This window comes from Oncorhynchus masou, chromosome 19 (genome assembly GCF_036934945.1).
Source record: "Oncorhynchus masou masou isolate Uvic2021 chromosome 19, UVic_Omas_1.1, whole genome shotgun sequence".
NCBI classification, from domain to species: domain Eukaryota; kingdom Metazoa; phylum Chordata; class Actinopteri; order Salmoniformes; family Salmonidae; genus Oncorhynchus; species Oncorhynchus masou.
This window is the reverse complement of record NC_088230.1, coordinates 2,674,937-2,701,607: the sequence shown is the minus strand read 5'-3', so window position 1 is coordinate 2,701,607 and position 26,671 is coordinate 2,674,937. Positions and strand designations below refer to the sequence as shown.

The following is a 26,671-nucleotide window of genomic DNA, read 5'->3' as shown; positions in this document are numbered from 1 at the left end:
ACCATTTTGAATATCAACCACTGTATTCCTATGGTTCTCATTCAAGCCCATGTTAATTTACGAACATTTTAAATGGTTATAGTTCCAAAAGTATACATAGTATCAAATATCCTTTGACAAGCAATCTAAATTGGTCTGTCTGAACATCTCAACATTGGTTTGGTGATTATTTAGATTTTTTTTTACAACTAAAGTCCACAGGCCCTTTTTTGCAATTGAAATGCATTGGGAGACACAACTAATAATAAAATATAAGAATACAAATATAAAGTAGATGGCTCAATAGAATAGAAGAAACATGTTCGCGTAAGTATAATACAGGAAGGCACAATTTATAATACAATATTTACACATGTATCACGGAAGGGTCTGGTAGCAGCAGTTGTGAGGTGTGTGTAGCATGAGTGTGTGTGTGTGGGTGTGTGTGTGTGTGCAAGGTGCGGAGAATCAGAGCAGGTTGTCTGGTGGCTTGTAGATACCAACAGGCTCAGAGACCGTTTCTATTAGACCTCACTGTCTACCCGGCGGTAAGGCAGTGAACAGCTCGTAGGCTGGGGTGTGTGGGGTCCTTGATGATGCTGCAGGACTTCTTCAGGCACGTTTCAATTAGACGTCCTGGCCGGATGGAAACACAGTCCGAGTGATGTACTGTGCTGTCTTCGCCAGCCGCTGAAAGGCCTTGTGGTCGTGGGCGGAGCAATTTCCATACCAGGCCGTGATGCAACCGGTCAGGATGCTCTCAATGGTGCAGCGGTAGCATTTGGAGAGGACCCGGGGTGGCATGCCAAATTTCTTCAGCCGCCTTAGGAAGTTGAGGCGCTGTTGCACCCTCTTTACAAGATTGGTGGTATTGTTGATCCATGTCAAGTTCTTTGTGATCTGGACGCTGAAGAACTTAAAACTGCTGACTCTCTCTACTGCAGTCGATGTGGATCGGAGGTGTGTTCCCCCCTCTGCTTCCTGAAGTCAACAATCAACTCCTTTGTGTTGCTGACGTTAAGGGAAAGGTTGTTGTCCTGGCACCACAATGCCAGTTCACTTACCTCCTCCCTATAGGCTGACTCGTCCTTGTTGATTATCAGGCCTACAACTGTGGTATTGTCAGCAAACTTGATGATGGAGTTGGTGTCATGCAAAGCCATGCAGCAGAGGGCTGAGGACACACCCCAGGGGGGTACCTGTGTTAAGAGTCACAGCGACTGTTTATTGTTAAAGTAATCGTAGGTTATTTTAGGTTAGACAACAGGCTGTGGAGATTGTTGCCAGTCCTTGAATGCTGCAGTACAGTCTCTCAGCATGGTACGGATTTCTCCGTTCATCCAGGGTTTTTGGTTGGGTTATGTCTGGATTGTTATTGTGGGTAGAACATCATCAACACATTTCCTAATGAAGCCTGTGACTGATGTACACTGGGTGTACAAAACATTAGGAACACCTTCCTAATATTGAGTTGCACCTCCTTTTGCCCTCAGAACAGCCTCAATATGTTGGGCGTGGACTCTAAAATGGGTCAAACGTGTTCCACAGGGATGCTGGCCAATGTTGACTCCAATGCTTCCCACAGTTGTGTCAAGTTAGCTGGATGTACTTTGGGTAGTGTACCATTCTTGATACACACAGAAAACTGTTGAGCGTGAAAAACCCAGCAGCTTTTGCAGTTCTTGACACACTCAAACTAGTGCGCCTGTCACCTACTATCCGGTTCAAAGGCACTTACATTTTTTCTCTTTCCCATTCACCCTCTGAATGGCACACATGCACAATCCATGTCTCAATTATCTCAAGGCTTAAAAATCCTTCTTTAACCTGTCTCCTCCCCGTCTACACTTTCACCTGGATTCACCTGGTCAGTCTGTGTCATGGAAAGAGCGGGTGTTCCACATTTTGTTTTTGTACAACTCAGTGTACCTTCCTCAGTGTCGATCGACGAGTCCAGGGTGGATGAATCTTTGAACATATTCCAATCAGTATTCTCAAAAGAGCCATGCAGCATTGAGCACAGCGCCTCACTGTTCTCTGTTGGGGGGCTCCCTCTTCAGTTGCAGCTTGTAGATGTGGAGCAGGAACAGAGAGACAGGGTGGGGTGTGGGGGGGGGGGCTTTGTACGCATAACTAATGTTTATGTACACATGGTCCAGCACAGAGCGGGCAGGATGCATGGGGCAGGAAACATGTTGGTGATCATTTGGAAAGAATTTGTTTTAATCTTGCTTGGTTAAAATCTCCCGTGACAATAAAGACTGCTTCCCGGTGAGAGGTTTCTGGCTGGCTAATGTCCTTGTGTAGTTGGATGAGTGCCACCTTGATGCTTGCTTGTGGTTTTACTGTATGTACACAGCTGTGACAATAACACGTGAATTCTCTTGACATAGAGTGAGGTCGGCATTTTAGCTTCAGAAACTCCAGGTCGGGTGAACAGGACCTAGGGATGTTTTCAACTTCAGTACACCAGGAATTGTTGATGAGGAAGCATACACCTACCTCCTATTCTTAACACAAGCCGCCATTCGGATCCATAAGGAAAATGGAAAAGCCATGTGGTTGAATAGCAGAGTCGAGTTCATTGACCGTAAGTCATGTCTCTGTAAAAACAGACAGCATTCCTTGACGTCCCTCTGCGATTGAAGCCTTGATCTGAGTTCACAAATGTATTTTCCGGCGATTGGACATTAGCCATCAAGATACTAGGCCGTGTAGCCCGTCTTTTCAGCTTAGCTCGCAGTCCCCCTTTCCTTTCTGTTCTTCATCGCCATCAAGATACTAGGGAGTGGAGGCCGTGTAGCCCGTCTTTTCAGCTTAGCTCGCAGTCCCCCTTTCCTTTCTGTTCTTCATCGCCATCAAGATACTAGGGAGTGGAGGCCGTGGAGCCCGTCTTTTCAGCTTAGCTCGCAGTCCCCCTTTCCTTTCTGTTCTTCATCACCATCAAGATACTAGGGAGTGGAGGCCGTGGAGCCCGTCTTTTCAGCTTAGCTCGCAGTCCCCCTTTCCTTCCTGTTCTTCATCGCCATCAAGATACTAGGGAGTGGAGGCCGTGGAGCCCGTCTTTTCAGCTTAGCTCGCAGTCCCCCTTTCCTTTCTGTTCTTCATCGCCATCAAGATACTAGGGAGTGGAGGCCGTGGAGCCCGTCTTTTCAGCTTAGCTCGCAGTCCCCCTTTCCTTTCTGTTCTTCATCGCCATCAAGATACTAGGGAGTGGAGGCCGTGTAGCCCGTCTTTTCAGCTTAGCTCGCAGTCCCCCTTTCCTTTCTGTTCTTCATCGCCATCAAGATACTAGGGAGTGGAGGCCGTGTAGCCCGTCTTTTCAGCTTAGCTCGCAGTCCCCCTTTCCTTTCTGTTCTTCATCGCCATCAAGATACTAGGGAGTGGAGGCCGTGGAGCCCGTCTTTTCAGCTTAGCTCGCAGTCCCCCTTTCCTTTCTGTTCTTCATCGCCAGCGTTGCCTTTGGTCATCTCGGCCAGGAGCGACAGGTAAGCCCGCTGTGCCGGGAACAAAGAGGCAAATGTAGTACTCCAGATCTGGGAGGCTGAGAGATGTGTGTAGCTTCCGATTCATGATCCAGAAGTGTTTGTAGGAAATGATTGCACAAACATTCTGAGCAAACAAATTAAGAATTAATGCAAAAATAGACATTTAAAAAAAGCAAAGTCAAGCAGGAACTGGCAAGACACGCGCCCTCCGCCATCTGTGTGTGTGTCTGTCCGTGCCTGTGGATTTGTTTGTGTTTGTTACACGGTATGTAGTGGCTGCACCTTACTCTCGCCTACCCCTGTGTTTGTCTGTGTGTAGTTGGAGGATGCTCAGAGTAAGAGAATGGAGAGGCTACTGGAGAAGCAGAACGACATCCGACAACAGATTATGGATGAGAAACCTAAGGTATGGACACTTTTGCCCTCAAATACAGAACTGCAGGATGAAGTTGCTTCGAACCAATCATTCATGGTCAGGTATAGGATGCGTTCCAAATGCCACTCTATTCCCTTGACAGTGCACTCATTTTGACCACTAGTCAAAAGTGCTGCACTATGTAGGGAACATGGAGACATTTGGGACAAAGACATATTTTCATCCAATAAAGGGTCCATTGGTTAATCATTTCCATCATGTCCATTGTTACTGTGATTGTAGGAAGGAGGTACGACAGAGGACCAGGGTAAGACATTCTGCGTCTGAGTGTGCATTGATACAGCTTCAATACTTTAGCATGTGTAACAGAAAGCAGAAACACAAAGTAATTTATGTGGTTTGAATAAGACGGCAACAGCTGGAGAATGATAAGTGGATGTGCACCTTGCTTCCGACTCTGCCTTTTTTTTAACAATAACCTCGATGGTCAACCGCACTCTAAGGCCAAGCTCAACCTAACACTCCTAAATACTCTGTGCCCTTGTCAGACGGGTCATTCTCTCCTCTCCTCTTCGCCCCCTCTCCTCTCCTCGATCACGTCTCCTCTGTCTGCTATGTACACGGAGCTGGATCTCCAAACCCCATTTCCATGGCCTAGTTTGTTTATCCCTCTTGCCCCACTCTCAGTGTTCTGCTCTGTGTTTGGGTGTATGGGACAATTGACCATTTTCAGGCCTATTCCCTTGAATACTCTGCTCTATAGCTATGGTTGTATTGCTGCGTGTGTTTGTTGTAACAACTCATTTTTAACCTTGTTTGAATTGGCGATGTCTATAAGAGAATTAGCCAAGTATAGTGCATTCGGAAACGTGACTTTTTTGGGGACTTGACTTTTTCCACATTTTGTTGCTTTACAGTGGAGCTGGGCGATAAATCAATATCCATAATTATCGAGGTAATTACTTCGCTCAGTAACGATATAAAAACGTTTAGATTAATTTTCGACAATGTCGATATAGAATAATGGGGTACAGCAGTCCATTTCACCTCTGTGACGCAGCAGGAACGTGACGAGAAGTGACAATATGCACGTGGAGAGGTACACGGCCACTAAAAACCACTTAGCACCTCGGGTGATGGAGTAGCCACAATTAACCACGAGAAATGAGTGATGTCGGCGAAAACAGTGGCGGTGCTAGCCATGGAGAAGGAGCAGCTTCCAACGAAGAAATGATTGATAAAAAGGGTTCAACTGTTTCAGTCATTTGGAAGCGGTTTGGCTTTTTGAAGTCCGACGAAAAAGGAGAGCAATGTTCAGTGCAAATTGTGCCGTAGACAGGTGGGTGGTAATATGACAAACCTTTTTCAACATCTGAAGCAAAACCACTCTTTGGAACATGCAGGGAGTTTGAGTTTGAGCCACGGTGTTGATAAACGCCCCTCAAGCACCAGCCAATCTAGGGATGTTCGCCTCAAGCAGTCAACACTGACAGCGTTTATGCCCTGCGAGCACCAGCCAATCTAGGGATGTTCGCCCCAAGCAGTCAACACTGACAGCGTTTATGCCCTGCGAGCACCAGCCAATCTAGGGATGTTCACCACCAGCCTAGGGAATTTATGCCCTGCGAGGCCAATCTAGGGATGTTCGCCAACACTGACAGCAGTCAACCAGCCAATCTAGGGATGTTCGCCCCAATCAGTCAACACTGACAGCGTTTATGCCCTGCGAGCACCAGCCAATCTAGGGATGTTCGCCCCAAGCAGTCAACACTGATAGCGTTTATGCCCTGCGAGCACCAGCCAATCTAGGGAAGTTCGCCCCAAGCAGTCAACACTGATAGCGTTTATGCCCTGCGAGCACCAGCCAATCTAGGGATGTTCGCCCCAAGCAGTCAACACTGATAGCGTTTATGCCCTACAAGCAAATATCGAATAGACAAAGACATCACAAGTGCTATTTTGCATTGCATTGCTAAGGACATTAGCACAGTCGAAAAGGAAGGTTTCAAGAGGCTTATCAATTGAATTGACCCCAGGTACATGCTCCCTGGCCGCAAACATGGAACAATTTTCCTTCAAGTATAATTTTATGTGTAGCTCACATGATTATAAAAAAATGTAACCTTAATTTAACAAGGCAAGTCAGTTAAGAACACATTCTTATTTTCAATGACAGCCTATGAACTGTGGGTTAACTGCCTTGTTCAGGGGCAGAACGACAGATTTTTACCTTGTCAGCTCGGCGATTTGATCTCGCAACCTTTCAGTTACTGGTCCAACGCTCTTCTTGAGTTTGAAGCAGATATGCACCTTTAAAACATTATTTGATTAATATCGTGATAATTATCGTTATCGATTGAAAAATGATAGAAAATTATATAGATATCGTGATCATTTATTTGCCATATCGCCCGTCCCTTACAGCCTTATTCGAAAATGGATTAAATCATTTTTCCCCTCATCGATCGACACACAATACCCCATAATGACAATGCAAAAACTGAAATATCACATTTAGGTAAGTATTCAGACCCTTTCCTCAGTACTTTGTTTTAGCACCTTTGGCAACGATTACAGCCTCAATTTATCTTCAGTATGACGCTACAAGCTTGGCACACCTGTATTTGGGGAGTTTCTCCCATCCTTATCTGCTGATCCTCTCAAGCTCTGTCAGGTTGGATGGGGAGTTTATTTTTAAAATTGTACCTTTATTTAACTAGGCAAGTCAGTTAAGAACAAATTCTTATTTTCAATGACAGCCGAGGTTAGCTGCCTGTTCAGGAGCAGAACGACAGATTTGTATCTTGTCAGCTCGGGGGTTTGAACTTGCAACCTTCCGGTTACCGGTCCAATGCTCTAACCACTAGGCTACCCTGCCAAGTGTCGCTGCACAGCTATTTTCAGGTCTCTCCAGAGATCGATCGGGTTCAAGTCCAGACTCTGGCTGGGCCACTCAAGGACATTCAAAAGACTTGTCCCGAAGCCACTCCTGCATTGTCTTGGCTGTGTGCTTAGGGTCGTTGTCCTGTTAGAAGGTGAACCTTCACCCTAGTCTGAGGTCCTGAGTGCTCTGGAGCAGGTTTTCATCAATGATCTCTCCGTGCTTTTCTCCGTTCATCTTTCCCTCGATCCTGACTAGTCTCTCAGTCCCTGCTGCAGAAAACCATCCCCACAGCATGATGCTGCCACCACCATGCTTCACCGTAGTGATGGTGCCAGGTTTCCTTCAGATGTGACGCTTGGCATTCAGGCCAAAGAGTTGATAAGGTGATCAATGGAAACAGGATGCACCTGAGCTCGAGTTTCATTGCAAAGGGTCTAAATACTAATGTAAATAAGATGATCAATGGAAACAGGATGCACCTGAGCTCGAGTTTCATTGCAAAGGGTCTAAATACTAATGTAAATAAGATGATCAATGGAAACAGGATGCACCTGAGCTCGAGTTTCATTGCAAAGGGTCTAAATACTAATGTAAATAAGGTATTCCAGTTTCTTTTATTATCATAAAGTTGCAAAAACAATTCAACAGCTTTTGCTTTGTTGTCATGGGGTGTTGTGTGTCAATTGATGAGGGAAAATGTATTGAATCCATTTTAGAACAAGGCTATTAAGTAACAAAATGTGTAAAGAGGGAAGGGGTCTGAAATCTAAACTCCATGATACCACATCCGCAAGTTGCTGTGAAGTCAATACTTACATTTCTCTTTTTTAAATCATTAACCTTTACCGTGTACATACACGGAGTATACAAAACAATAAGAACACCTGCTCTTTCTATGACATAGGCTGACCAGGTTAATCCAAGTGAACGCTATGAGTCCTTATTGATGTCACTTGTTAAATCCACTTCCATCACTGTAGATGAAGGGGAGGAGAAGGGGTAAAGAAGGATTTTTTAAAGTTTTAAACCTTTTAAGCCTTGAGGCAATTGAGACATGGACTGTGTGTGTGTGCCATTCGGCGGGTGAATGGTCAAGACAGAATATTTAAGTGCCTTTGAACAGGGTATGGCCAGGCGGTTTGTGTCAAGAACTTCAACGCTGATGGATTCTTCATCCTCAACAGTTTGTCTCAAGATTGGTCCACCACCCAAAGGACATCCAGTCAACTTGACACAACAGTGGGAAGCATTAGAGTCAACATGGGCCAGCATCCCTGTGGAACACTTTCAACAACTTATGAGGCTAAAAGGGGGGGGGGGCAACTCAATATTAGGAAGGTGTTCCTAAGGTTTGGTAGACTCACACTCTGTGTTTGTCCTCTGCTGTTTGTCCTCTGTTGAGTGCCTTTCTTTGTTTGCTGAAATCCCATACTTTTTCATAAAATACAACCACCGACTGCAATCTTCGAGCAACAGCAACGAGGAAACAGTCGGTGGTTGTATTTGATTGACGTTTTATTTTTAAAAAAGTATGGGCTTCAGTGAACAGCATGGCCCGCAACAGAGAACAAACATAGGTACACGGTACGGGTTTAAGAATTGACATTTTGAAGAAGTCGGAGGTTCACTCCAAGTTGCACTCAACTCCGGTGGGTGCGGTATCATGGAGTTGAGATGTACTTGGATATATGAAAATGTGAAATGCATTGGACATATCAGAGGGGGGGGGGGCATGGAGGATGTTGTACTTACTAGTGCAGCACAGGGACGATGACTATGGGAAAGTCTTGAAACAATAGCTAGTCACAGTTATACTGTCTTAAGCTGTCGTTAGAGTTTCCTTCCTACAGTAGCAGATCGTCATTATTCCACGGTGTGCGTGTGGGCGTGTTGTACTGTCTTAAGCTGTCGTTAGAGTTTCCTTCCTACAGTAGCAGATCCTCATTATTCCACGGTGTGCGTGTGGGCGTGTTATACTGTCTTAAGCTGTCGTTAGAGTTTCCTTCCTACAGTAGCAGATCCTCATTATTCCACGGTGTGCGTGTGGGCGGGTTGTACTGTCTTAAGCTGTCGTTAGAGTTTCCTTCCTACAGTAGCAGATCGTCATTATTCCACGGTGTGCGTGTGGGCGTGTTGTACTGTCTTAAGCTGTCGTTAGAGTTTCCTTCCTACAGTAGCAGATCCTCATTATTCCACGGTGTGCGTGTGGGCGGGTTGTACTGTCTTAAGCTGTCGTTAGAGTTTCCTTCCTACGGTAGCAGATCCTCATTATTCCACGGTGTGCGTGTGGGCGGGTTGTACTGTCTTAAGCTGTCGTTAGAGTTTCCTTCCTACAGTAGCAGATCGTCATTATTCCACGGTGTGCGTGTGGGCGTGTTGTACTGTCTTAAGCTGTCATTAGAGTTTCCTTCCTACAGTAGCAGATCGTCATTATTCCACGGTGTGCGTGTGGGCGTGTTGTACTGTCTTAAGCTGTCGTTAGAGTTTCCTTCCTACAGTAGCAGATCCTCATTATTCCACGGTGTGCGTGTGGGCGTGTTATACTGTCTTAAGCTGTCGTTAGAGTTTCCTTCCTACAGTAGCAGATCCTCATTATTCCATGGTGTGCGTGTGGGCGTGTTGTACTGTCTTAAGCTGTCGTTAGAGTTTCCTTCCTACAGTAGCAGATCCTCATTATTCCACGGTGTGCGTGTGGGCGTGTTGTACTGTCTTAAGCTGTCGTTAGAGTTTCCTTCCTACAGTAGCAGATCCTCATTATTCCACGGTGTGCGTGTGGGCGTGTTATACTGTCTTAAGCTGTCGTTAGAGTTTCCTTCCTACAGTAGCAGATCCTCATTATTCCACGGTGTGCGTGTGTGGGCGTGTTGTACTGTCTTAAGCTGTCCTTAGAGTTTCCTTCCTACAGTAGCAGATCCTCATTATTCCACGGTGTGCGTGTGGGCGTGTTGTACTGTCTTAAGCTGTCGTTAGAGTTTCCTTCCTACAGTAGCAGATCGTCATTATTCCACGGTGTGCTTGTGGGCGTGTTGTACTGTCATAAGCTGTCGTTAGAGTTTCCTTCCTACAGTAGCAGATCCTCATTATTCCACGGTGTGCGTGTGGGCGTGTTGTACTGTCTTAAGCTGTCCTTAGAGTTTCCTTCCTACAGTAGCAGATCCTCATTATTCCACGGTGTGCGTGTGGGCGTGTTGTACTGTCTTAAGCTGTCGTTAGAGTTTCCTTCCTACAGTAGCAGATCCTCGTTATTCCACGGTGTGCGTGTGGGCGTGTTGTACTGTCTTAAGCTGTCGTTAGAGTTTCCTTCCTACAGTAGCATATCCTCATTATTCCACGGTGTGCGTGTGGGCGTGTTGTACTGTCTTAAGCTGTCGTTAGAGTTTCCTTCCTACGGTAGCAGATCCTCATTATTCCACGGTGTGCATGTGGGCGTGTTGTACTGTCATAAGCTGTCGTTAGAGTTTCCTTCCTACAGTAGCAGATCCTCATTATTCCACGGTGTGCGTGTGGGCGTGTTGTACTGTCTTAAGCTGTCGTTAGAGTTTCCTTCCTACAGTAGCAGATCCTCATTATTCCACGGTGTGCGTGTGGGCGTGTTGTACTGTCTTAAGCTGTCGTTAGAGTTTCCTTCCTACGGTAGCAGATCCTCATTATTCCATGGTGTGCGTGTGGGCGTGTTATACTCTCTTAAGCTGTCGTTAGAGTTTCCTTCCTACAGTAGCAGATCCTCATTATTCCACGGTGTGCGTGTGGGCGTGTTATACTGTCTTAAGCTGTCGTTAGAGTTTCCTTCCTACAGTAGCAGATCGTCATTATTCCACGGTGTGCGTGTGGGCGTGTTGTACTGTCTTAAGCTGTCGTTAGAGTTTCCTTCCTACGGTAGCAGATCCTCATTATTCCACGGTGTGCGTGTGGGCGTGTTGTACTGTCTTAAGCTGTCGTTAGAGTTTCCTTCCTACAGTAGCAGATCCTCATTATTCCACGGTGTGCGTGTGGGCGTGTTGTACTGTCTTAAGTGAGAGTTCCATTAAGGGCTAATGGAGGAGGGCATGACTAACCACGATAGGGCTAATATGAAGACACACACACATTTTCAATGACGCATGTACACACACTCTCCCTCTCTCTCACACACACACGGTTCTGACCCAGATTTCTCCTCTGGGCTCAGAGCAGCCGCTAATGGACCGCTATAACCATCCCTGGTCTGTGGAGACCCTCACATCTCTCACTGCGACCGCCCGCCTGCCCGGGTTAGCACCACGCTACGCTGCCTCACGTGTGTGTGTGTGTGTGTGTGTGTGTGTGTGTGTGTGTGTGTGTGTGTGTGTGTGTGTGTGTGTGTGTGTGTGTGTGTGTGTGTGTGCGTGTGCGTGTGCGTGTGCGTGTGTGTGCGTGCGTGCGTGTGTGTGTCAGGCCAGCTGCTATCCCGCTGTGCAGAAGGAAATAGATGCGACGGAGGCCAGTTTACCCAAATAACCACTCATGTTCCATGTCCAGTTTTAACTCAACCTACTTGCTTCTGTATCCGTCTGGCCGAAGTGAATGTTATAGCTCCTAACCTGTTTACTGTGTGTCTGAAGACGCATAACTTTTAAGCCCGTGTTCCAATGGAGAGTCAGTTGTTTTACATGGAGGAATCTGCCAGGTTGCGGGGCTGTGCGTTTTGGTCACCAAACGTCAACATGTGTTCCGTTATTTCAACGTTTGTGTTGCCGAGGCCATGGCCATACAGCAATATGTCAGGAGAGAGAGAGAGAAAATGGGGAGAGAGAGTGTGAGAGGGAATAGCTGATGGAGAGGAAGAGAAGGAGGGAGAGAGAGATATGGAGTCGGTATGGGCAGGGAGGGAGAGAGAGTGTGAGAGGGAATAGCTGATGGAGAGGAAGAGAAGGAGGGAGAGAGAGTGTGTGTGGGAGGGGATAGGGGATGGAGAGAAAGAGGAGGGAGAGAGAGCGCGTGTCCTCTGTCTTGTTTGTCGTCACTCTCCGCGGGTGCGCATTCAGGTGATGGTGTCCTGCTAATGTTCTAATCAAAATGGCTTCACACCCACAGCACGGTAGACGCTGATTGAGCACACACACATACACACACACACACTTCCAACATTGCTCTCAAAGACATACCATTGCACCAGGGTACTCAGCCCTAGTGTTATGGTTGTCAATCAGATTATCTTAAAGTAGCTAATTGTCCAGTGAAAATATCACTTTTAAAAGTTCATATTCTGTTAACTCATACTCAAATAATGTTATGGACTCGTCCTTTGCTCATATTTGTGGCCCAAAAGCATAAATTGGAGAAAGAAAAAAAACACTTCAAAGACCCCAACTCAAACTTGTATCTCAAACAGACCATTTAAGAAAAAAAAGCTTGCTATTTCATCATAGAGTATGATGTCATACTCCTGAGGAGGATGAGCTGGCCAATCGGCGGTCTAGAGGAGAATGAGCTGGCCAATCAGCGGGCTACACGTCTTAATTTTCTTAATGACCGGTACACGCCAACACCATTCTGTTGTTGTGATACTCCCACACCATTCTGTTGTTGTGATACTCCCACACCATTCTGTTGTTGTGATACTCCCACACCATTCTGTTGTTGTGATACTCCCACACCATTCTGTTGTTGTGATACTCCCACACCATTATGTTGTTGTGATACTCCCACATCATTCTGTTGTTGTGATACTCCCACACCATTCTGTTGTTGTGATACTCCCACACCATTCTGTTGTTGTGATACTCCCACACCATTCTGTTGTTGTGATACTCCCACACCATTCTGTTGTTGTGATACTCCCACACCATTCTGTTGTTGTGATACTCCCACACCATTCTGTTGTTGTGATACTCCCACACCATTCTGAAACAGAAAAGCAACTTTTGAACATATTGAATTATTTAACTCATATAGTAATTATAGGTCATATTTCAAGGTTTTACCTGGGAGAGTCATGCTATGTCGTAGTCTTCCCTTCCCTAATTGTAGGTCACTCTGGCTAAGAGGGTCTGCTGAATGACTAAGATATAGGAATGTAATTGGGAACTCTGGGTCTGATTCACCTGGACAGTAATCTCTATTACCCTACACCACACTGCACCAGTTGTCCTCCTACTTGACTGTAGAGCTAGCCTAGAAAGGTGAAATGCCATTCACACCTACAACACCATTATTCTGTTCTCACACTTGCTCACACAGGATGTGAGACGACTGGGAAGAGAAGTCTATATGCGTCACGTGTGTGCACCAGGAGACACATGTGGTGTGAGTGTGGGGTGTATGTATGCGGAGGAAGATAACCCCTGTCTCATCCTTTTCGGAGCAGGCAACAGAAAATGGTGGCGTCCCGAGTGCAGGAGCCATTACTGTAACACTCTCACGTACACTTTTTCTCTATCACACACTCCCCGTCACACACACAGTGACGCACACACACACACACACAAACGCACACAGTGTTTGGTCCGTGATGCAACACACCGGAGCCCTGTGCAGTCGTCATGGAAACGCTCATTCTACACCCCCCACCCCCACCCCACACACACAAACACACCCCTCCCCATCATCTTCTATCCACGACTCTCTCTGCAATCTGTTAATTTGGAGCCTGATGACACAACCCAGGGATAGTGACTGCCTGGTGGTGGCCTGTAGAAAGACAGAGAGAGGGAGGGACAGAGAGATAGAGAAACCACAAGAGAAAATAGGGAGAGGGAGGGAGGAAGAGAAAATTAGTGAGGAAGAAGGAGAGACAGGAGGGATAGACGGAGAGAGAGGGAGGATAGACGGAGAGACAGGGAGGGATAGACAGAGAGACAGGGAGGGATAGACTGAGAGACATGGAGGGATAGACAGAGAGACAGGAGGGATAGACAGAGAGACAGGAGGGATAGACGGAGAGACAGGGAGGGATAGACTGAGAGACAGGAGGGATAGACTGAGAGACATGGAGGGATAGACAGAGAGACAGAGAGGGATAGACGGAGAGACAGGAGGGATAGACTGAGAGACAGGGAGGGATAGACTGAGAGACAGGGAGGGATAGACGGAGAGACAGGGAGGGATAGACTGAGAGACAGGGAGGGATAGACGGAGGGACAGGGAGGGATAGACTGAGAGACAGGTAGGGATAGACTGAGAGACAGAGAGGGATAGACTGAGAGACAGGGAGGGATAGACTGAGAGACAGGAGGGATAGACTGATAGACAGGGAGGGATAAACTGAGAGACAGGGAGGGATAGACGGAGAGAAAGGGAGGGATAGACTGAGATACAGGAGGGATAGACTGAGAGAAAGGGAGGGATAGACTGAGATACAGGAGGGATAGACTGAGAACATGGAGGGATAGACTGAGAGACAGGGAGGGATAGACTGAGAACATGGAGGGATAGACGGAGAGACAGGGAGGGATAGACGGAGAGACAGGGAGGGATAGACAGAGAGACAGGGAGGGATAGACTGAGAGACAGGGAGGGATAGACTGAGAACATGGAGGGATAGACTGAGAGACAGGGAGGGATAGACTGAGAGACAGGAGGGATAGACTGATAGACAGGGAGGGATAAACTGAGAGACGGAGGGATAGACGGAGAGACAGGAGGGATAGACTGAGAGACAGGAGGGATAGACGAAGGGACAGGAGGGACAGAAGGAGAGACAGGGAGAATAGAAGGAGATACAGGAGGGATAGACGGAGAGACAGGAGGGATAGACGGAGAGACAGGAGGGATAGACGAAGGGACAGGAGGGACAGAAGGAGAGACAGGGAGAATAGAAGGAGAGACAGGAGGGATAGACGGAGAGACAGGAGGGATAAACGGAGAGACAGGAGGGATAGTCGGAGGGACAGGGATGGATAGAAGGAGAGACAGGGAGGGTTAGACGGAGAGACAGGGAGGGATAGACTGAGAGACAGGAGTGATAGATGGAGAGACATGAGGGATAGACGGAGAGACAGGGAGGGATAGACAGAGATGGGAGTGATAGACGGAGAGACATGAGGGATAGACGGAGAGACAGGGAGGGATAGACGGAGAGACGGGAGGGATAGACAGAGAGACAGGGAGGGATAGACAGAGAGACAGGGAGGGATAGACGGAGAGAGAGTGAGGCTAGACGGAGAGACAGGGAGGGATAGACTGAGAGACAGGGAGGGATAGAAGGAGAGACAGGGATGGCTAGACAGAGAGACAGGGAGGGAGAGACGGAGAAACAGGGAGGCATAGACGAAGAGACGGGAGGGATAGACAGAGAGACTGGAGGGATAGACGGAGAGACGGGAGGGATAGACAAAGAGACAGGGAGGGATAGACAGAGAGACAGGGAGGGATAGACGGAGAGACGGGAGGGATAGACAGAGAGACAGGGAGGGATAGACAGAGAGACAGGGAGGGATAGACAGAGACAGGGAGGGATAGACGGAGAGACGGTGAGAGAGGGAGGATAGACGCATATACAGGGAGGGATAGACGTAGAGACAGAGAGGGATAGACAGAGAGACAGGGAGGGATAGACGGAGAGACAGGGAGGGATAGACTGAGAGACAGGGAGGGATAGACTGAGAGACAGGGATGGCTAGACAGAGAGACAGGGAGGATAGACGCAGATACAGGGAGGGATAGACGGAGAGACAGGATGGATAGACTGAGAGACAGGGAGGGATAGACGGAGAGACAGGGAGGGATAGACTGAGAGACAGGGAGGGATAGACTGAGAGACAGGGAGGGATAGACGGAGAGACAGGGAGGGATAGATGGAGAGACAGGGAGGGATAGACTGAGAGACAGGAGGGATAGACGGAGAGACAGGGAGGGATAGACTGAGAGACAGGGAGGGATAGACGGAGAGACAGGGAGGGATAGACGGAGAGACAGGGAGGGATAGACTGAGAGACAGGGATGGCTAGACAGAGAGACAGGGAGGATAGACGCAGATACAGGGAGGGATAGACTGAGAGAAAGGGAGGGATAGACTGAGAGACAGGGAGGGATAGACGGAGAGACAGGGAGGGATAGACTGAGAGACAGGGAGGGATAGACTGAGAGACAGGGAGGGATAGACGGAGAGACAGGGAGGGATAGACGGAGAGACAGGGAGGGATAGACGGAGAGACAGGGAGGGATAGACGGAGAGACAGGGAGGGATAGACTGAGAGACAGGGAGGGATAGACTGAGAGACAGGGAGGGATAGACGGAGAGACAGGGAGGGATAGACGGAGAGACAGGGAGGGATAGACGAAGAGACGGGAGGGATAGACGGAGAGAAAGGGAGGGATAGACTGAGAGACAGGAGGGATAGACGGAGAGACAGGGAGGGATAGACGAAGAGACGGGAGGGATAGACGGAGAGAAAGGGAGGGATAGACTGAGAGACAGGAGGGATAGACGGAGAGACAGGGAGGGATAGACAGAGAGACAGGGAGGATAGACGCAGATACAGGGAGGGATAGACGGAGAGACAGGGAGGGATAGACGGAGAGACAGGGAGGGATAGACTGAGAGACAGGGATGGCTAGACAGAGAGACAGGGAGGATAGACGCAGATACAGGGAGGGATAGACTGAGAGAAAGGGAGGGATAGACTGAGAGACAGGGAGGGATAGACTGAGAGACAGGGAGGGATAGACGGAGAGACAGGGAGGGATAGACTGAGAGACAGGGAGGGATAGACTGAGAGACAGGGAGGGATAGACGGAGAGACAGGAGGGATAGACTGAGAGACAGGGAGGGATAGACTGAGAGACAGGAGGGATAGACTGAGAGACAGGGAGGGATAGATGGAGAGACGGGAGGGATAGACAGAGAGACAGGGAGGGATAGACTGAGAGACAGGGAGGGATAGACAGAGAGGCAGGGAGGGATAGACTGAGAGACAGGGAGGGATAGACTGAGAGACAGGGAGGGATAGACTGAGAGACAGGAGGGATAGACGGAGAGACAGGGAGGGATAGACAGAGACAGGAGGGATAGACTGAGAGACAGGGAGGGATAGACAGAGACAGGGAGGGATAGACGGAGGGACAGGGAGGGATAGACTGAGAGACAGGGAGAGATAGACAGAGAGACAGGGAGGGATAGACTGAGAGACAGGGAGGGATAGACGGAGAGACAGGGAGGGATAGACGGAGAGACAGGGAGGGATAGACTGAGAGATAGGAGGGATAGACTGAGAGACAGGGAGGGATAGACTGAGAGACAGGGAGGGATAGACTGAGAGACAGGGAGGGATAGACTGAGAGACAGGGAGGGATAGACGGAGAGACAGGGAGGGATAGACTGAGAGACAGGGAGGGATAGACTGAGAGACAGGGAGGGATAGACGGAGAGACAGGAGGGATAGACTGAGAGACAGGGAGGGATAGACTGAGAGACAGGAGGGATAGACTGAGAGACAGGGAGGGATAGATGGAGAGACGGGAGGGATAGACAGAGAGACAGGGAGGGATAGACTGAGAGACAGGGAGGGATAGACAGAGAGGCAGGGAGGGATAGACTGAGAGACAGGGAGGGATAGACTGAGAGACAGGGAGGGATAGACTGAGAGACAGGAGGGATAGACGGAGAGACAGGGAGGGATAGACAGAGACAGGAGGGATAGACTGAGAGAAAGGGAGGGATAGACAGAGACAGGGAGGGATAGACGGAGGGACAGGGAGGGATAGACTGAGAGACAGGGAGAGATAGACAGAGAGACAGGGAGGGATAGACTGAGAGACAGGGAGGGATAGACGGAGAGACAGGGAGGGATAGACGGAGAGACAGGGAGGGATAGACTGAGAGATAGGAGGGATAGACTGAGAGACAGGGAGGGATAGACTGAGAGACAGGGAGGGATAGACTGAGAGATAGGAGGGATAGACTGAGAGACAGGGAGGGATAGACAGAGACAGGAGGGATAGACTGAGAGAAAGGGAGGGATAGACAGAGACAGGGAGGGATAGACGGAGGGACAGGGAGGTATAGACTGAGAGACAGGGAGGGATAGACTGAGAGACAGGGAGGGATAGACTGAGAGACAGGAGGGATAGACTGAGAGACAGGGAGGGATAGACGGAGAGACAGGGAGGGATAGACGGAGAGACAGGGAGGGATAGACTGAGAGACAGGAGGGATAGACGGAGAGACAGGGAGGGATAGACTGAGAGACAGGGAGGGATAGACAGAGAGACAGGGAGGGATAGACGGAGAGACAGGGAGGGATAGACGGAGAGACAGGGAGGGATAGACTGAGAGACAGGAGGGATAGACGGAGAGACAGGGAGGGATAGACTGAGAGACAGGGAGGGATAGACTGAGAGACAGGAGGGATAGACTGAGAGACAGGGAGGGATAGACGGAGAGACAGGGAGGGATAGACGGAGAGAGAGGGAGGGATAGACTGAGAGACAGGGAGGGATAGACGGAGAGACAGGGAGGGATAGACGGAGAGACAGGGAGGGATAGACTGAGAGACAGGGAGGGATAGACGGAGAGACAGGGAGGGATAGACTGAGAGACAGGGAGGGATAGACTGAGAGACAGGAGGGATAGACGGAGAGACAGGGAGGGATAGACTGAGAGACAGGGAGGGATAGACTGAGAGACAGGGAGGGATAGACTGAGAGACAGGGAGGGATAGACGGAGAGACAGGGAGGGATAGACGGAGAGACAGGAGGGATAGACTGAGAGACAGGGAGGGATAGGAGAGACAGGGAGGGATAGGAGAGACAGGGAGGGATAGACTGAGAGACAGGGAGGGATAGACGGAGAGACAGGGAGGGATAGACTGAGAGACAGGGAGGGATAGACTGAGAGACAGGGAGGGATAGACTGAGAGACAGGGAGGGATAGACGGAGAGACAGGGAGGGATAGACGGAGAGACAGGGAGGGATAGACGGAGAGACAGGGAGGGATAGACTGAGAGACAGGAGGGATAGACAGAGATACAGGGAGGGATAGACTGAGAGACAGGGAGGGATAGACTGAGAGACAGGGAGGGATAGACGGAGAGACAGGGAGGGATAGACTGAGAGACAGGGAGGGATAGACGGAGAGACAGGGAGGGATAGACGGAGAGACAGGAGGGATAGACGGAGAGACAGGGAGGGATAGACTGAGAGACAGGGAGGGATAGACGGAGAGACAGGGAGGGATAGACTGAGAGACGGGAGGGATAGACAGAGAGACAGGAGGGATAGGAGAGACAGGAGGGATAGACGGAGAGAGAGGGAGGATAGACGGAGATACAGGGAGGGATAGATGGAGATACAGGAGGGATAGACGGAGAGACAGGGAGGGATAGACGGAGAGATGGGAGGGATAGACGGAGAGACGGGAGGGATAGACAGAGAGACAGGAGGGATAGGAGAGACAGGAGGGATAGACGGAGGGATAGGGAGGGATAGACGGAAGGACAGGGAGTGATGGATGGAGATACAGGAGGGATAGACGGAGAGACAGGGAGGGATAGACGGAGAGACAGGAGGGATAGACGGAGAGACAGGGAGGGATAGACGGAGAGACAGGGAGGGATAGACGGAGAGAAAGGGAGGGATAGACTGAGATACAGGAGGGATAGACTGAGAGACAGGGAGGGATAGACGGAGAGACAGGGAGGGATAGACGGAGAGACAGGGAGGGATAGACTGAGAGACAGGGAGGGATAGACTGAGAGACAGGGAGGGATAGACTGAGAGACAGGGAGGGATAGACTGAGAGACAGGGAGGGATAGACGGAGAGACAGGGAGGGATAGACTGAGAGACAGGGAGGGATAGACTGAGAGACAGGGAGGGATAGACTGAGAGACAGGAGGGATAGACGGAGAGACAGGAGGGATAGACTGAGAGACAGGGAGGGATAGACTGAGAGACAGGGAGGGATAGACTGAGAGACAGGGAGGGATAGACTGAGAGACAGGGAGGGATAGACGGAGAGACAGGGAGGGATAGACTGAGAGACAGGGAGGGATAGACTGAGAGACAGGGAGGGATAGACTGAGAGACAGGAGGGATAGACGGAGAGACAGGAGGGATAGACGGAGAGACAGGGAGGGATAGACTGAGAGACAGGGAGGGATAGACTGAGAGACAGGGAGGGATAGACTGAGAGACAGGGAGGGATAGACGGAGAGACAGGGAGGGATAGACTGAGAGACAGGGAGGGATAGACTGAGAGACAGGGAGGGATAGACTGAGAGACAGGAGGGATAGACGGAGAGACAGGAGGGATAGACTGAGAGACAGGGAGGGATAGACGGAGAGACAGGGAGGGATAGACTGAGAGACAGGGAGGGATAGACTGAGAGACAGGGAGGGATAGACTGAGAGACAGGGAGGGATAGACTGAGAGACAGGGAGGGATAGACGGAGAGACAGGGAGGGATAGACGGAGAGAGAGGGAGGGATAGACGGAGAGACAGGGAGGGATAGACAGAGAGACAGAGAGGGATAGACTGAGAGACAGGGAGGGATAGACTGAGAGACAGGAGGGATAGACGGAGAGACAGGAAGGGATAGACTGATAGACAGGGAGGGATAGACTGAGATACAGGAGGGATAGACTGAGAGACAGGGAGGGATAGACGGAGAGACAGGGAGGGATAGACTGAGAGACAGGGAGGGATAGACAGAGAGACAGGGAGGGATAGACTGAGAGACAGGGAGGGATAGACTGAGAGACAGGGAGGGAGAGACGGAGAGACAGGGAGGGATAGACTGAGAGACAGGGATGGCTAGACAGAGAGACAGGGAGGATAGACGCAGATACAGGGAGGGATAGACTGAGAGACAGGGAGGGATAGACGGAGAGACAGGGAGGGATAGACTGAGAGACAGGGAGGGATAGACAGAGAGACAGGGAGGGATAGACTGAGAGACAGGGAGTGATAGACGGAGAGACAGGGAGGGATAGACGGAGAGACAGGATGGATAGACTGAGAGACAGGGAGGGATAGACTGAGAGACAGGGAGGGATAGACGGAGAGACAGGGAGGGATAGACTGAGAGACAGGGAGGGATAGACAGAGAGACAGGGAGGGATAGACTGAGAGACAGGGAGTGATAGACGGAGAGACAGGGAGGGATAGACGGAGAGACAGGATGGATAGACTGAGAGACAGGGAGGGATAGACTGAGAGACAGGGAGGGATAGACGGAGAGACAGGGAGGGATAGACGGAGATACTGGAGGGATAGACGGAGAGACAGGGAGGGATAGACTGAGAGACAGGGAGGATAGAAGGAGATACAGGAGGGATAGACGGAGAGACAGGGAGGGATAGACTGAGAGACAGGAGGGATAGACTGAGAGACAGGGAGGGATAGACTGAGAGACAGGAGAGGGCGAAGAGATTCGAGGACAGGATATACAGATGGAGAGAGAGAGAGGGACAGAGAATGAGAGATACAGAATTAAAATGAGGGAGCATGAGAGAGAAAATGTCCAGAGGCTTTATTATAGCCCACATGGATCTGGCTGTTGTTTCTGGACACAAAAACAGAGACAGACTCTTTACCCTCCCATCATTCCTTCCTCCCTCCCTCTCTCTCTACTCTCCCCCTTTATCCCACTCTCTCTTCCTCATTCTTCCCCTCCTTCCCTCTTCCTCCCTCTCTCTCTCTACTCTCCCCTTTGTCCCACTCTCTCTCTTCCTCATTATTCCCTCCTTCCCCCTCTTCCTCCCTCTCTCTCTCTACTCTCCCCTTTTTCCCACTCTCTCTCTTCCTCATTATTCCCCTCCTTCCCTCTTCCTCCCTCTCTCTCTCTACTCTCCCCCTTTGTCCCACTCTCTCTCTTCCTCATTATTCCCCTCCTTCCCTCTTCCTCCCTCTCTCTCTCTACTCTCCCCTTTATCCCACTCTCTCTCTTCCTCATTATTCCCCTCCTTCCCTCTTCCTCCCTCTCTCTCTCTACTCTCCCCCTTTGTCCCACTCTCTCTCTTCCTCATTATTCCCCTCCTTCCCTCTTCCTCCCTCTCTCTCTCTACTCCCCCTTTATCCCACTCTCTCTCTTCCTCATTCTCCTCCTCCTTCCCTCTTAATCCCTCTCTCCCTCTCTCTCTCTATTCTCCCCCTTTATCCCACTCTGTCTCTTCCTCATGATTCTCCTCCTTCCCTCTTCCCCCTCTCTCTCTCTATGCCTCTCTCTACTCTCCCCTTTTATCCCACTCTCTCTCTTCCTCATTATTCCCCTCCTTCCCTCTTCCTCCCTCTCTCTCTCTACTCTCCCCCTTTGTCCCACTCTCTCTCTTCCTCATTATTCCCCTCCTTCCCTCTTCCTCCCTCTCTCTCTCTACTCCCCCTTTATCTCACTCTCCCTCTTCCTCATTATTCCCCTCCTTCCCTCTTCCTCTCTCTCTCTCTCTCTCTCTCTCTCTACTCTCTCCCCTTTATCCTTTATCCCACTCTCCCTCTTCCTCATTATTCCCCTCCTTCCCTCTTCCTCCCTCTATCTCTCTCTCTGTCTACTCTCCCCTTTCTCCCACTCTCTCTCTTCCTCATTATTCCCCTCCTTCCCTCTTCCTCCCTCTCTCTACTCTCCCCCTTTATCCCACTCTCTCTCTTCCTCATTCTTCCCCTCCTTCCCTCTTCCTCCCTCTCTCTCTCTACTCTCCCCTTTATCCCACTCTCTCTCTTCCTCATTCTTCCCCTCCTTCCCTCTTCCTCCCTCTCTCTCTACTCTCCCCCTTTATCCCACTCTCTCTTCTCCTCATTATTCCCCTCCTTCCCTCTTCCTCCCTCTCTCTCTCTACTCTCCCCCTTTATCCCACTCTCCTCTTCCTCATTATTCCCCTCCTTCCCTGTTCCTCCCTCTCTCTCTACTCTCCCCCTTTATCCCACTCTCTCTTCTCCTCATTATTCCCCTCCTTCCCCCTTCCTCCCTCTCTATACTCTCCCCCTTTATCCCACTCTCTCTCTTCCTCATTCTTCCCCTCCTTCCCTGTTCCTCCCTCTCTCTCTCTACTCTCCCCCTTTATCCCACTCTCTCTCTTCCTCATTCTTCCCCTCCTTCCCTGTTCCTCCCTCTCTCTCTATTCTCCCCCTTTATCCCACTCTCTCTTCTCCTCATTATTCCCCTGCTTCCCCCTTCCTCCCTCTCTCTCTCTACTCTCCCCCTTTATCCCACTCTCTCTTCTCCTCATTATTCCCCTGCTTCCCCCTTCCTCCCTCTCTCTCTCTACTCTCCCCCTTTATCCCACTCTCTCTCTCCTCATTATTCCCCTCCTTCCCTCTTCCTCCCTCTCTCTCTCTACTCTCCCCCTTTATCCCACTCTCTCTCTTCCTCATTCTTCCCCTCCTTCCCTGTTCCTCCCTCTCTCTCTATTCTCCCCCTTTTTCCCACTCTCTCTTCTCCTCATTATTCCCCTGCTTCCCCCTTCCTCCCTCTCTCTCTCTACTCTCCCCCTTTATCCCACTCTCTCTTCTCCTCATTATTCCCCTGCTTCCCCCTTCCTCCCTCTCTATACTCTCCCCCTTTATCCCACTCTCTCTCTTCCTCATTCTTCTCCTCCTTCCCTCTTCCTCCCTCTCTCTCCCTCTCTCTCTATATTCTCCCCCTTTATCCCACTCTCTCTCTTCCTCATTCTTCCCCTCTTCCTCCCTCTCTCTGTCTACTCTCCCCCTTATCCCACTCTCTCTCTTCCTCATTCTTCTCCTCCTTCCCTCTTCCTCCCTCTCTCTCCCTCTCTCTCTATATTCTCCCCTTTATCCCACTCTCTCTCTTCCTCATTCTTCCCCTCATTCCCTCTTCCTCCCTCTCTCTGTCTACTCTCCCCCTTTATCCCACTCTCTCTCTTCCTCATTCTTCTCCTCCTTCCCTCTTCCTCCCTCTCTCTCCCTCTCTCTCTATATTCTCCCCCTTTATCCCACTCTCTCTCTTCCTCATTCTTCCCCTCATTCCCTCTTCCTCTCTCTCTCTCTCTACTCTTCCCCTTTATCCCACTCTCTCTCTTCCTCATGATTCTCCTCCTTCCCTCTTCCCCCTCTCTCTCTCTATGCCTCTCTCTACTCTCCCCTTTTATCCCACTCTCTCTCTTCCTCATTCTTCCCTTCCTTCCCTCTTCCTCCTTCTCTCTCTCTACTCTCCCCCTTTCTCCCACTCTCTCTCTTCCTCATTCTTCCCCTCCTTCCCTCTTCCTCCCTCTCTCTGTCTACTCTCCCCCTTTATCCCACTCTCTCTCTTCCTCATTCTTCTCCTCCTTCCCTCTTCCTCCCTCTCTCTCCCTCTCTCTCTATATTCTCCCCCTTTATCCCACTCTCTCTCTTCCTCATTCTTCCCTTCCTTCCCTCTTCCTCCTTCTCTCTCTCTACTCTCCCCCTTTCTCCCACTCTCTCTCTTCCTCATTATTCCCCTCCTTCCCTCTTCCTCCCTCTCTCTCTCTATGCCTCTCTCAGACTGTTGGCGGTCATGGCTTCCCTCATCACTGCCTTTGGTCTGCTCCTCTCTCCATTCCATAGGGTCACATCAATAATTAATACACACACACACACGCACGCACGCACACACACACCCTGCCCACAGGGAACATTGTTACTCCCAGAGGAAAGCCGATGCAGTGAGACAAAGCCTTTTGTCACACTTTGTGTCTACGTGTGTTTGTGTGTGTGTGTGTGAGTATATCTGCATGTGTGTGTGTTGCGTGCCAGGTTACACTCCTGCTTGCCTGTGGTGTTGGATGACAGGGCTGCTGTTTAAGCTCAAACCATGGTGGTAACCCTCTGAGGCAGATATGGCAGGATGTGTGTGTGTGTGTGTGTGTTGGCTAATGAAGGTGTCTTGAAAGGTTTCACATCTCTTGTTGTCCTGCTGGAAACCCTCCCCTCTACATTGCTGTATAATAGTTCCAATCTGTCACAATGAGCCAGCTCTATATATCAGTATTACTATAAGAAAAGAAGGAAAAACTGAGGGAGTGAGAGAGGAATAGAAATAATGGGATGGGGGGGTAGAGAAAGGGAGGAGAGGAAATATATATAAAACCTGTCCGTTCTCTAGTCGAGGAACAATTGAGTCCTGGACAAATATACTTAACTCTGTACAGAATAATCTTGGCTAAAGCCCAACACAGACAAATAAACAATTCATAAAGCCCATCTCTGTCTCTCTCTCTGTCTCTCTCTCTCTCTCATTATGCCTCTCTTGTGGACCACTGGAAAGAATGCAAATGGTGCTTAAGCAACCCCTCAGACAGCCAGCACACACATTTCAGAGTGGTGACCCCTCATTCACCTCCTGGTCACGGAGAGCCTAATTGGACTGTGTTTGGATCTATCTAGGACAGGAGGGGACAAACACACACAGTGTGGCATATATCACAGGAGTGGGTTGGAACTGCTAGGGTTGAAAATGGACTGGGTTCTGCTGTACCTAAACCATGTTACAGTACCAGAAGACTGCCCAGCAGCTTTTAAATGGCTCCGTATTCCTTATTAAGTGTACTCTGCGGGCCCTGGTCATAAGTAGTGTAGTATGTAGGGAAAAGGTTGCCATTGGGATGCAGGCCATAAGTAGTGTAGTATGTAGGGAAAAGGTTGCCATTGGGATGCAGGCCATAAGTAGTGTAGTATGTAGGGAAAAGGTTGCCATTGGGATGCAGGCCATAAGTAGTGTAGTATGTAGGGAAAAGGTTGCCATTGGGATGCAGGCCATAAGTAGTGTAGTATGTAGGGAAAAGGTTGCCATTGGGATGCAGGCCATAAGTAGTGTAGTATGTAGGGAAAAGGTTGCCATTGGGATGCAGGCCATAAGTAGTGTAGTATGTAGGGAAAAGGTTGCCATTGGGATGCAGGCCATAAGTAGTGTAGTATGTAGGGAAAAGGTTGCCATTGGGATGCAGGCCATAAGTAGTGTAGTATGTAGGGAAAAGGTTGCCATTGGGATGCAGGCCATAAGTAGTGTAGTATGTAGGGAAAAGGTTGCCATTGGGATGCAGGCCATAAGTAGTGTAGTATGTAGGGAAAAGGTTGCCATTGGGATGCAGGCCATAAGTAGTGTAGTATGTAGGGAAAAGGTTGCCATTGGGATGCAGGCCATAAGTAGTGTAGTATGTAGGGAAAAGGTTGCCATTGGGATGCAGGCCATAAGTAGTGTAGTATGTAGGGAAAAGGTTGCCATTGGGATGCAGGCCATAAGTAGTGTAGTATGTAGGGAAAAGGTTGCCATTGGGATGCAGGCCATAAGTATTGTAGTATGTAGGGAAAAGGTTGCCATTGGGATGCAGGCCATAAGTAGTGTAGTATGTAGGGAAAAGGTTGCCATTGGGATGCAGGCCATAAGTAGTGTAGTATGTAGGGAAAAGGTTGCCATTGGGATGCAGGCCATAAGTAGTGTAGTATGTAGGGAAAAGGTTGCCATTGGGATGCAGGCCATAAGGCCATAAGTAGTGTAGTATGTAGGGAAAAGGTTGCCATTGGGATGCAGGCCATAAGTAGTGTAGTATGTAGGGAAAAGGTTGCCATTGGGATGCAGGCCATAAGTAGTGTAGTATGTAGGGAAAAGGTTGCCATTGGGATGCAGGCCATAAGTAGTGTAGTATGTAGGGAAAAGGTTGCCATTGGGATGCAGGCCATAAGTAGTGTAGTATGTAGGGAAAAGGTTGCCATTGGGATGCAGGCCATAAGTAGTGTAGTATGTAGGGAAAAGGTTGCCATTGGGATGCAGGCCATAAGTAGTGTAGTATGTAGGGAAAAGGTTGCCATTGGGATGCAGGCCATAAGTAGTGTAGTATGTAGGGAAAAGGTTGCCATTGGGATGCAGGCCATAAGTAGTGTAGTATGTAGGGAAAAGGTTGCCATTGGGATGCAGGCCATAAGTAGTGTAGTATGTAGGGAAAAGGTTGCCATTAGGATGCAGGCCATAAGTAGTGTAGTATGTAGGGAAAAGGTTGCCATTGGGATGCAGGCCATAAGTAGTGTAGTATGTAGGGAAAAGGTTGCCATTGGGATGCAGGCCATAAGTAGTGTAGT

General features: G+C 49.4%; 1 protein-coding gene across 4 annotated transcripts in view; it reads left to right on the top strand.

The window, feature by feature from the left end:
* Positions 1–26,671, top strand: part of LOC135505715 (1-phosphatidylinositol 4,5-bisphosphate phosphodiesterase beta-1-like) — a 352,313-nt gene that overhangs the window by 309,080 nt on the left and 16,562 nt on the right. For 3 of the 4 annotated variants that reach the window (XM_064924778.1, XM_064924779.1, XM_064924777.1), the window contains one exon: positions 3,787–3,873. In XM_064924778.1, coding sequence (XP_064780850.1) covers positions 3,787–3,873 — 87 coding nt within the window. Of the gene's footprint in view, positions 1–3,786; positions 3,874–4,125; positions 4,151–26,671 lie in introns of all 4 variants that reach the window. The other variant, XM_064924780.1, reaches the window with a different exon arrangement.